This window comes from Pogona vitticeps, chromosome 1 (genome assembly GCF_051106095.1).
Source record: "Pogona vitticeps strain Pit_001003342236 chromosome 1, PviZW2.1, whole genome shotgun sequence".
NCBI classification, from domain to species: Eukaryota; Metazoa; Chordata; class Lepidosauria; order Squamata; family Agamidae; genus Pogona; species Pogona vitticeps.
This window is the reverse complement of record NC_135783.1, coordinates 1,744,752-1,756,611: the sequence shown is the minus strand read 5'-3', so window position 1 is coordinate 1,756,611 and position 11,860 is coordinate 1,744,752. Positions and strand designations below refer to the sequence as shown.

Sequence of the window (11,860 nt, the reverse complement as noted above, 5' to 3'; positions counted from 1 at the left end):
TGAGGATCGCCTACGGAAACCCTTCCTGGTATTGGGACCCAGTCCCTCTTGGGAGTGCCTTTCCCCATGGTCACCTGCCTGGTCCACCTGGTCCTCCCAGGTGCGGCTCCTCTGGATGCCAGGCCAAACGAGGGGAGGAAGTCGCGCACCAGAAGCGGGGCCTTCCCTGCCGTGGTGCAAAGGTGGTCCCTTTGGAAACCACAGGCAGTGGAGCTGCGCCAGACCCCCTCCCTCCCCACATTTAAAAACCATTTCAAAGCACTGCTTTACACAGAGGATCCCTCCCTTTTTTTTAAGCAAGGCTTTTTTCCTGCTGCTTTGTTTGTTAGACCCCTCTCATTCCACATTTTATTTTGTAGGTTACGCCGCTTGGGAGTTTTCTGTTTGAGTGCCTTTTGCTCGTTTTAATCTAAGTCTATTGTGTTTTCATCCTGTTGTAAACCACCCTGAGTTGTGTATGGCAGCCTATCCACCCAATAAATAAATAAATAAATAAGTAAGTAAGTAAGTAAGTAAGTAAGTAAGTAAGTAAGTAAGTAAGTAAGTAACTGTAACTAAGTAACTAACTAAGTAACTAAGTAACTAAGTAACTAAGTAAGTAAGTAAATAAGTAAATAAGTAAGTAAGTATCCACACTGACCAGAAGAACTTTTAAAAGATCCTGGCTTTCCCAGCCATCGGAGTAAGGCAGCTGCACTTTCTAGTCTTTCGTTTGTTCCACCACCTTGCCTTTGAAATTATGTTATGTTCGTTGGTTTTATTTACTGTGTATGTTTGTCGTTTTGATTTTGTATAATTATGTACTCTATCATTTGCTGAATGTTGTAACTTCTGATGGATTTGATGTTTTTATAGTTTATGTGTTCTTGTCCCGTTGAGCGTAAACCGCTCAGAGTGGCCTTTGCGGCGGCGGGGGGGGTCACCGACCCCCGCGCCCCCTCCTCCGGCCGTGGCCGCCGGCCGCCTCCTGCCTTCCCTTCCCTGGACGGGGCTTCCGCCTCCCCGGCGCTCCCTCTGCAGCGGCGACGGCCCGGCTGAGCGCGGGGGCCGCGGGTGGGGACACGGCGAGATCCCCAGTGGAATCTGCGAGGGGATCCACAGCGACGGGTGGATCGCGGGGGGGGAAGGGGGGTCCGCCTTGAACGGGCAATGGGAGCCCTCAACGGCCTCCGCCTCCAAGACCCCCGGGGGGGGGAGGGACACGGCCGCCTGCCTTTCCTGCCGGGAGAGAGGCGGGCCCGGAAGGGACAAGGGTCGTTTGCACGCATCGCTTTCGCTTTCGCTTCTCTCCGTCGTTCTTTGGGGGGGGACCTCCTCCATGAGCAAGCGCTCCCCCGGGGGCTCGATCCGGAGGGGCGACCCCGCACCGACTGCCCGCACGGGAGCCTCCCGGATGGAGGGGGAACCGCCGGTCAAGAGCGAACGCCTCGACGGGGAGGGGGTCTCCGGCCAGCCTGGTCCGTCCCCGCCGCCCCCCGCCTCGTCTCTGGATCCGCCCGAGGAGAGGCCCCGGCCGGAGTCTGGCGGGGGCGGCTGCGGGGACGGAGGGAGGCGGCCGAGCGATCCGGGAGGGGCGCCCTTCGCCCAAGGCACGTCCAGCCCCGCGCCCGGGGACCCCGCCGTCCGGGAAGCAGGAGCGGCAGCAGCAAAACCCGGAGGGACCCCCGATCCCGAGCGAGAGGCGCCTCCCGCGATGGGGGGCCGCTGCTCGGGATCCGTGGCGCCCGAGGTGAGCATAGAGGCGCCCCCTCTCGACCCTGCCTCTTCCTTGCCTTCTCTAACCCCCTCCCCACGGCTCGCCAGCCGATCCTCCCAACAGCCCCGAGAGGTGGGCCGGGGTCTCCAGTCCCCCCCCCGGAGGTCCCACGCAGCGCGAGCCATCATCTTTCGCTCCCCCGCGGCCACGCTCCGGCCTGTCCCGAATGCGCGGGGGGGGGGGGAGCTGATCGAGGCGGAGGGAAGGCTTACGGGAGAGGGGAGGAGACTCGGGGCCGAATAGCGCTCTCTGCATGCTCAGAGGCCGGGCTCTCTCCTGCCCTCCCGCTGGGCAAGGCGTGGCTCCCGCGGACTCAATGTTAGCCTTCCTCCGTGGGACCACCGAAAGGGGAGGCGCCTCTGAGCCTCTGCAGAGAGCCCCTCCCTCGCATGCGGGCGCACCCACACCCCAGGCGGGCAGAATAGGATCCCCCTCCTCCCCTGTAAGCAGCAGGCCAGGTTGCGCGTTTCTAGGAACAAAGCGCACGTGCTCGGGATTTCGGAGAGGGAAGGGAAAGGGAAAGGTGGCGCTGGGAGTCCCCCCCCCCCGCTGAAAAGCGGATCTGTTTTTCCCATTGGGGCTCCAGGTTCCATCCTTCCTTGCCACCTGGCAGGTCCCTCTCCCTCCTCTCCCAAACAGCTGGTTCAAAGCAGCCCTCCTTGGCCCATTTCAAGGAGGCGCCTTCTTCTTCTTCTTCCGCCTCCCTCTGTGCCACTGGAGTCTGGGCACCACTGGAGCTAGGGTATTACATAGCTTGCCCTGAAGGATAACTAGTTGTCAGCCTTTAGCCAGGTATCAGAGGCATCATCCCTCCTGAGGAGGAAGGTTGGGCCTCCTGAGGTCATCTCATGGTCCAGTCCCGGGAAAAGACTCACCTTGGACTGAGTGGGTGAGGACATGTGGGCTCGAGAGAGAGGGGAGGAACCTCCTGCCTGCTTTGGTTCTCCAGAGCCCTGATATCATTTGCTCAGTCATTCCCGAAGAGGGTAAGATCCTGCTCCCCACTTCAATGATGGGGGGGGCGGTATTGCACTCACATTCTCTTTCCATTAAAAATAACAGGTACTCGAGCAGGAGGAGGGGGTGCCCCGTCTCTCTGCTGAGAAGGAACAGCTGAAGTTGCAGAACGGAGGGAAGGAGGAGCAGGCGTCCCGTCTGCCCCAAGAGGTGGAAAAGCTGAAGAGAGAAGTGTCCCGTCTCTCCGCTGAGAATCAACAGCTGAAGCAACAGTTCCAAGAAAGGGATGAGCAGGTGTCCCATCTGCTTCAAGCAGTGCAAGAGCTGAAGGGACAAGTGTCTCACCTGCAGCAGGAGGTGCAGGAGCTCAAGAAGAGTCCTGGAGCCTCTGGAGCCGAGCAAACCACCAGATGGTATTCACCATTTGGAGGAGCAGCTCTTCCTGCCAAAGGTGATCAGATCTTAAGGATGGGGAAGGGATTACAAAGTACAATGGGAGCTCAGGGAAAATGAGAAGGGGGGGTGATGGGAAAAACAGAGAGCTCCACTCACCCGAGCTGTGAGGGGGATTCTGGGAGTTGTAGTCCAGAAAAGCAAATTCCAGAGTTTCCACCTGTTATTTGAGCAACACCTTGCACAGGAAGTGGCCAGAAAACCAAGAGAGAGTCTTCTGCCCCCTTGAAAGCCAATGCTGGGCTGCTGACCTGGTGGCCTGCCTGGTTGGGCTCTTCCTGTCCTTGGCCAAGGACGTTCCCAGCATCTCCTTGCCCAGGTGTCATCCTCTCCTGCCCCCCCATCCACCTCTATCTCCCCTACCCCTCTTCTTCCCTTCCCTTCACACCTGTAAGACTCAGCCTGGAGTTCTCTTTTCCTGGGTTCCAGTTCTGGTCAGGCACAGGGGGGGGGGATTCATCTTCTTCATATTCCTTTCTTTCCTGTCTTTCTTTCTTGGCCCTCCCTTTCCTTTTGCTACCTTCCTCTCTCCCCTCCCAGTTACTATCAAATAAATTTTCCTCCAAGCAACAAACATGCTGTGCAGGCAGTGCAGTGGGGGCAGGGGCAAGGGCAGGGGCAGGGGCAGGGGCGAGGGGAGGGGAGTGGAGTGGAGTGGGAGTGCCTTCAGAGTGCCAGGGCAAGCTTCCTCCTCCCCCCACTGGGAGAGACCAGGCTGCTTCTGAACGGAAAGAGGGTCTTTTTCCAGCTGCCTGTGTCATTCTGCCCTCCCCCTGTCAGAGAGGATCCTGGCCCAAAACATTTTGTGGAGAGCTGTTCCGGAGCAGTTAACATTGAGGGGTGTGGGGGGGGGCGGGGGTGATGTGGGGGCCAGAGGGCTGAAAAGGAGCTTTTGGCTCTCCTGGATATTTGTGTCCACGGACGAAAGGCTTCCGAATAGCTGTGGACGTCCTGACCTCATCACGACACGATATTTCCTCCATGCAAAGTGTCCTGGGATCTTGCTGAAGGAATGGAAATATTAAAAATATCAGCATTCCTTTTACGGATTTGTCTATCTTGTCCTGTACCATCTTATCTCCTGAGATTTCAGGGTGGGATGGGTGAGAAGAACTGAAGGCACAGAGACAAAAGTGACGTAGGAAAGTAACAAACTTTTTTCTAAGGTTCTCGGGAAAGGATAAACAGGACATTCCTAGTAAAATAATAAACGACTAAAACTACATAACGAAACATGCCCAAATAGTAAAAGGAAGCAGGGCGACGGCAGCTCAGGCAACGTCTTCAGGCGAGCACACGCGTCTCGGTCTCGCTCTCTCGATCTGCATCAGTGTGGGAATTTCTTAGAGTCAGGCCAAAGCAATGAACCCCTTTTACCAGGAAGAGAGACAGACCTTTTTGGCTCTAAAGTGGGTCGGACTTCCAGTTAAGACAAGCGCATCAGCCCCACAGTGGCTAGGAAGTAGATCCTGCCGTATCCCAGCAGGAGGTAGCCACCCAAAACGCATTGGGCCCATTCAGAGGAATTCGAGGAGATGGGGCCACCTGCAGAAAGCCACAGCCCAACAGGCAAGAGCCAGGAGTGAGGGAATTGCCAAGCAGAAGCCAATACAAGCATTATCATCACTCAGGCTGTGTGATCATCCTCATCATTCAGAGGCAAAACATGCCACTTAGTACATATATCTCGCCCCAAGGACAGCCGTTCTGTCTGTCTCTTCCACAGCAGAGGCTCCACAGCTGTGGGTCAGCCTGGGTTTTTTCAGGAAAGGGGTGGCATTCAGGCTGCCCCTCCGTTTCTCTTTCAGCTGAGAGATGTTTATGGGATTTTGTCCTCCCCCCCCCCTTTCTATTCCCTTTCCAGTCCAGATCCGGATCACTGGGAAGACAGGTGGCTCTGAGGAGAAGTTTCTAAATTGTGTTTCAGAGCACCTGTCCCACAAAGGAGTCTCCCTGAAGGTGGAGAAGTTTAAGGAGACCTCGAAGGACCCCCTTCTGGTCTTCTGCCCCATAGCTTCCCGCATGGGCGCCGACATCGAAAATGCCCTTGAGGGGCTCAGTGGTGAGTAGCTGCTTCTGAGGGTGGGGAGTAAACCTTGTGTCCCTTTCTGGCTGTCAGACTGTTGGCCGACCCTTAGGGCAACTTCAGGGTGAAGAATGGAATGAATACCCACACATTTTCTCTTCCTTGATCAAAAAGGAATCTTCTTGAGGCATCAAGACACCCCATCCAAACATTTGACAACTGCTCAGTGAGTTTTGGCTCCTTATGGAAAGAGTGGAAAGACTAGCCCTGTCGCAGAAAAATGGAGTTTTGTTGTCCTCTGGCGGGTCCTAGTGCAAAGAAACCCTGTAAGAGGGAGAGAAAAAGGCATGCCCAGCATGGAAAAGAAAATTAAAAATCCAGTTTATTGAAATGATATGTAGGTCAAGAGACAGACAGGTTATGGAAGCCCAGATCAGCCTGCCTCCCTGTTTTCAGTTTTCAGGGAGCCTAGAAAGGTTGTTAGTTACGAAACATCAAGTGTTGCAGATAAAGTGTCAAACAAAGTGTTTGTCCAAAGCTGTCTCTACCGGAGATGCACAAAACTGGATCGAAGAGATCTCCTGAGTTTATCCTGTTGTTTGTCAAGGCTAAGTAAGGCATAAAAGTCAATTTGACACAGTGCAAAGGTTTACCTTAAAATTTGGTAATCCCTATATGCTTAGGTTGGTTCCTCATAGGCCATGACACCCTTATCTCAGAATGTCAGAGTAGCCAGAAGTCGGGAAAAGCTTATAACAATAGACCACGGAGGCCTCTTAGCATTGGTAGCCCCTTACCTTATGCTAGGATATAAAGATGTACAAATGCAGATTTGAAAGACTAAAAAACTTTACAACAACCCTGTTTTTCTGTAAGCAGCAACAGTTGGGGGGGGGAATGTCTTTTCACACAGATTGAAAGGTCCTTTCTCCAAAAGAGAAAAGTCCAGAAATGCAAGTAAAGCACCAAATTTCCCATAATCGTTGAAATATTTCATCTTCCTGCAGGTGTAGGCTGTTGGAGGGGGCTCTGTCATAAGACCAGAGGGAAGTGGAACTTGGGGGGAAAGGGATAAATAACAAGCACCTTTTTGCTAGCAGCCTTTCCCTATCTTGGCGACATGCAAGCTAATTAGCACTGACTGACAATCCACTCTGGCTGCAAGGCTGATGACCTCATCACCTGCAGGCCTCACACTGTAAAGCTTCCTCCTCCCCTTTTCCCCCAGTTTCCAAGGCTCCCCAAGGAGGGCATTCAGCTTTTGGGAGCCTTCGGGAAACCATTAGAAGCAAGGGGAGCCTCTAATGCCCAACTCCCAGCAGCAGCCGTTCTCAGACCTTAAAGGCTCCCCATGGCCTCACAGCTCCCAAAGGGCTCACCAGGGAGCTTCGGAAGCTGAGTTTGGAACAGACAGGAAACTTTTAATAAAAGAGGAGGCTCTGGGGCAGAAGGCATCATCCGTCTTTATGGCCCTGGAGTGACTCAGCAAAGTGTTGGCTCTCTACTTGTCCCCATTCACAAACATCTGCAAGTGGAGGAGGCCTCTGGAGAGGTTCACAGCCGCTGGGCCCTGATTCAAGACGTGGGTCCAGAAAGATGAACAGGAAGGTGATGTCCAAGCTGGGATCTCAAAATGATTTTGAAAAAGAAAGAGGGGAGGGAAGGTTTGGGTGAACCACCCACTCCGACTCACTGCCGCAAGTTAGGAATATGGGAGTGTTTCCATTTAAAAAATAGTCTTGGTTTTGAGGATGGCACAGTCCATTTTGTGGCTTTCACTTCCCTCCTCTCGCCTACAGCACCCCTGGTCTATGATCCAGTGGGTCACCCCACGTCAAGGACTTAGAATCTCTCCCATAGTTGCAAATATTTCCTTTGTGGCCATCAAAGGGCTGAGGGGCTCACTCATCAGCATGAGTCTCCTCCTGCCCTAGAAGGGTCCCTCAGGTCCAGCTTTTGGGGGGTCCACCCTTTTCCTCTAGAATCCCTCCAGGCGTAATCTTACAGCTGCTCCTCTCCTTCCTCTTCCAGGTGAGCAGAAGGTCCTCCTGGTGGTGATGCACTTTGTTCAAAAGGACAACCCAGGAACCTCTGTGGACGCTGAGCACCAAGTGAGCCATCCAGCCGTGGTGAGGACCGTGCACACCCGCTACACCCTCAAGGATGGCTTCTACCCTTGTGAGATGAACGAGGTGGCCGTGGCTAACGTGGCAGCTGCCCTCAAGGTCCTGGCTGAAGATCACTGAGGGGAGACCCGGCTCTTCCCCGTGTCCTTCTTGTGTGATGTCATCTTGTAGGAGAAGGGGATGCTTTTAAGACACAGATGGGGATTGTCCTTGCAGACTGGGGGGTGGGGTGGGGTGGGATTTATACACCTTCAGCTGGAGAGAACGCTAGTAGTGGTCAGGCAGACATAAGACATCCCTGTTCTTCTCGGCATGGTTAGATCCACCTGGAGGAGCCTCAGGCTGGCTGGGCAGAGCTGGCCACGTGCACTTCTGTGTGTGTGTGTGTGTGTGTGTGTGTGTGTGTGTGGTGGGAGGGGGCTGAGTTTTTTGGGCGGGTCAGCCTTCTGGTTTCCTTCTGTGCTTCTCCGGTCCCAGTGGGTGACTCACCACAGAAGGATGTGGGATCGCAGAACGATAAGCAATGAAAGGGAAAGGACAGCCAACCGATTACAAGCAGGTGAATTTTCAGTGTCGGGTCACTCATGAGAAAATGTGAAATAAAACACCAGTGAGCTGGGCAGCAGAGAAGCTTCCCCCCCCCCCCCCATACAAAACATCCTTTCCCACATTCAGAGCGATCACGTGTCTCCTTTTGCAGAAACACCAAGCAGAAGGAAACGTCCCGCGGGGGCCTCCGGTGCTCTGCCCGGCTCCCTACGGCATGCCTCTTCTCACAGGGTTTGTCCCCTCCCTCACACAAATAGGAGGCGGGGAAAGGTCTTCTGGAGTGGAGCTGGCATATGGAGGCTCTTATCTGGCTGCTCTGCATTTCACCAACACGAGAGGAGCTGTTATTTTTCCCACCAGGCCTTTCCCACAAGATTAGGGGTTGCTGTCCTTTTCAGAGATGGGAAATTTTATTTTGGGGGGCGTTACTTCCCCAGAATCCTCCCACCCACCACATTGTACCTAGAAGATTGCGAAGGGCAGGGGAGCACTCAAAGCAGAGTAACTCCTAGTCTTTCTGCTTATCCTTGCTCCCTCCCGTTCCTGAGTCCTTTAAATCTTTCAGCTGATTTCTTTACCCCTGGGCTGCCCTGGAACTTCAGGGAACCTAAACACAGTTATATACACCAGTGGTCCCCATCCTTGGGCCTCCAGATGTTCTTGGACTTCAACTCCCAGAAGTCCTGGCCAGCAGAGGTGGTGGTAAAGGCTTCTGGGAGGTGTAATCCAAGAACATCTGGAGGCCTAAGGTTGAGGACCACTGATATACACTACAGTGGTGCCTCGGCAAAATTTTGCTTCGACTTGCAGCCGGAGCTTCGAGTTACAACCAGAAAAAGGCAGGGGGGAAAGGTGGAGAATTTAAATTGCTAACCGTTAGTCGGCAAAGAGGCTGCTGCTTTGTAGCTCTTTTGCCCCAGCAGTCAGAGAGTGTGCGATTGGAGGAGGTTTCGGACTGCCTGGTAAGGTAAGGTGCTGCTTTCTGCTTTTTAAAAAACCATTCTGGGTGGGTTTTGCAACATTTTGGGCTGGCTGGCGGGTTTATGTTTCTATGCTGTGATGGGTCTTGCAGGGTTTTTCTGGTTTTGGGTTTTGTTTTTTTCCCCATTTCCAATGGGTCTTGTAGGGTTTGTTTGCTTTTTGGTTCCCCCGCCCATTTCCGATGGGTCTTGCATGGTTTATTTGCTTTCTGCTTTGCTGTTTTTAAAATTTCCAATGGGTCTTGCATGGTTTGTTTGCTTTTTTTCCCACCCCTTCAGCTGGAACGGGTTACAGTGGTGCCCTACTCAACGATTACCTCGTTAGATGAGGAAATCGCTTAACGATGAAGTTTTTGCAGTCGCAAAATGATGTTTTAATAGGAAAAATCACTTCACGATGATCGGTTCCCTGCTTCGGGAACCGATTTTTTGCTTAACGACAATCAAAACAGCTGATTGTCGGGCTTTCAAAATGGCCACCCGCTGTGTAAAATGGCTGCCTTCTGTGTTTTAGGACGGATTCCTTGCTCTACAGGCACCGGAAAATGGCCGCCCTATGGAGGATCTTTGCTGGACGCTGAGGTATTTCGCCCATTGGAACGCATTGGACCAGTTTTCAATGCATTTCAATGGGATTTTTATTTTTGCTTGATGACAATTTCGTTCTACAGCGATTTTGCTGGAACGGATTATCCTCGTCAAGCGAGGCACCACTGTAATTGCGTTTCCGATGGTTTTTGCAGTGTTTTTGTTTGTGTTTGTTTGGTGATTTTTTTCTTTGGCTCGAATGGATGGATTGCATTTCAATGCATTCCTATGGCAAATGGTCCTTCAACTTACAACCATTTCAAGTTAAGTTCTGGAAAGAATTAAGTTCGTAAGTCGAGGCACCACTGTATTTCATGGGTGACCTGGCACTAGCCAGGCGGGAGCCGTGAGCATAAAAGAAATTAAACACTGTATCCAGCATTTATCAACCTTTTGCTCTAAGAGTAACTTTTGTTAGGATACCAGGTCCCCCACCCCGTGAGATGGTTGCCTCGGCCTTCCCTTTTCCCCCTGAGCTTATCGGCAATTCCCACAGCAATGGGCAAAGAAAACATGCTGCACCACCCCATCAGTCGATGGTCGAGATGTGTTCCTCCTGTAAAATAAAAGGATGTAAGGGGCATTTTGCCCAGAATGTGCAGTGAAGAGCCCTTGGCTTTACAAAAGACCAGCTCCTCCTATGTTGATATGGGCTGGATATGGGCTCCCTGGCGTTTAGGCTGTCATATTCAGTAAGACCTTTGGGTTTGTTTAACTTATGGGCCTGCATTTTCACACATAACTGTAAGGCTTTTGGATTTAAAGACAGGCGCCTACCATGTTTCTGGCAACTGTGTGGATGTTACAGCAACTCTGGAATCCTTTATCCAAATAGACCCTAGAAGCTATTTAGAAATAAAGACCCGTAGAAGAAAGAAGCCCGATGTTGCCTGGAATTATTCAATGAAACGAATTAGACTTAGACCCGGAGGTGAAATGCTTGTCTAGGCCGGTCTGGCTTCCTGCCAGACCGACCCTTTCCTGGGAGAATTGCAGAGAAGCACAGGCTTCTCACCTTTGCCCGGCAGGTCTATAAATGGGTTCCCGGTGTGGGGCGCAGCAAATCGAGTGACGGATTAGGACTGTGGAGGCCTGGGTTCGAATCCCTGCTGAGACAATCTCCAGGGATGGGGGCATCACCCAATGGGTATCCTCTTCTCTGGCAGGGAGTGGCTTGGGTGCTGCACATTAGCAGAGAGGCTCACCCTCCCATCATCCCCCCTTCATCCTTTCTGGCCAACTAACTCATCATACTTACCCCCACCCTTTCCTCCTCTGAGCTCAGAGGATTCACCGAGTCCCTTCCTCCCGCTCATCCTCACCACAACCCTAGGAACTGGGCTGGGTATTTTCAGGCAGAGAGAGACCCTGCCTGGCCCCAGGATGAGCCCCCCCCCAATCTTCCCCGCTGCAGTGCCGTGGCATCTCCAAGGCTAGAAGGTGGCAAGAGAGGATTTGAAGCCCTTTTGGGACTTCCCACCAACCTCTGGTAGGGAAGAGAGATGTGGGGGAGGAAAGGAAACTGTGCATGCTCAGAGGCACACCTGTCTTCTGTCCCCTTGGCTGCCGTGAAACAAATGCTGGCCTCTATCCCTGGGACAGCCCAATGGGGAGATGCCTCTGAGCATGGGCAGAGAGCCGTACCCTGGTAACCACCCCAAGGGTGCAGCCCAGGATCGCAGCCATAGGTCCTCCTTCCGAGTAAGCAGGTGGAAAGACTGCTTTGTCCAGGAACAACCCACTTCTTCAGATTTCAGGGAAAGCAAAAAGCAGCGAAAACGGAAACTGAAAGTGGGTGTCTGGAGTTCCACCCCCACTGGCTGTGCCCCCCCCCCAAGCTCCTTCCTCTGCACAGCTAAGAGGGCCTGCAATCCTCTCCCTGGGGCCCAAGATCGTCCTTGCTGGGCCCATCAGCCCACCAGCCCCTTTGCCTCCCTGGCCCCGATCCAAAAGTGGAGCATTTTTCCTTTTTGGGGGGGGGGTGTCTCAGCTACTCCTTTAATCCTTAATAGTTTATACTTTGCAGGTTTTATCTCATTCCTCTCCCCCCCCCCAACAGCCCACCTTTCATTCGTGCAACAGCCTTATGAGGTAGTAGTGGTTGTTCAGTCGTTTCGTCATGTCCGACTCCTCGTGACCCCATGGACCAGAGCACGCCAGGCCCTCTTCTCTTCCACTGCCTCCCAGAGTTGAGTCAAATTCATCTTGGTCGCTTCGATGACCCTGTCCAGCCATCTCCTCTGTCGTCCCTTTCTCCTCTTGCCTTCACACTTTCCCAACATCGGCGTCTTTTCCAAGGAGTCTTCTCTTCTCATGAGATGGCCAAAGTACTGGAGCCTCAGCTTCAGGATCTGTCCTTCCAGTGAGCACTCAGGGTTGATTTCCTTTAGAATGGAGAGGTTTGTTCTCCTTGCAGTCCAGGGGA

General features: G+C 53.0%; 1 protein-coding gene across 2 annotated transcripts in view; it reads left to right on the top strand.

Annotated features, from left to right (window-relative positions):
- The first annotated feature begins 1,139 nt into the window (after positions 1 to 1,139).
- LOC110070658 (uncharacterized) overlaps positions 1,140 to 11,860 on the top strand; it is a 35,965-nt gene continuing 25,244 nt past the window's right edge. The window contains exons 1-4 of one of the 2 annotated variants that reach the window (XM_078381344.1): positions 1,140 to 1,729; positions 2,819 to 3,164; positions 5,031 to 5,228; positions 7,224 to 10,313. In XM_078381344.1, coding sequence (XP_078237470.1) covers positions 1,319 to 1,729; positions 2,819 to 3,164; positions 5,031 to 5,228; positions 7,224 to 7,438 — 1,170 coding nt within the window. In that variant the 5' untranslated portion in view covers positions 1,140 to 1,318 and the 3' untranslated portion in view covers positions 7,439 to 10,313. Of the gene's footprint in view, positions 1,730 to 2,818; positions 3,165 to 5,030; positions 5,229 to 7,223; positions 10,314 to 11,860 lie in introns of those variants that run through there. The other variant, XM_078381347.1, reaches the window with a different exon arrangement.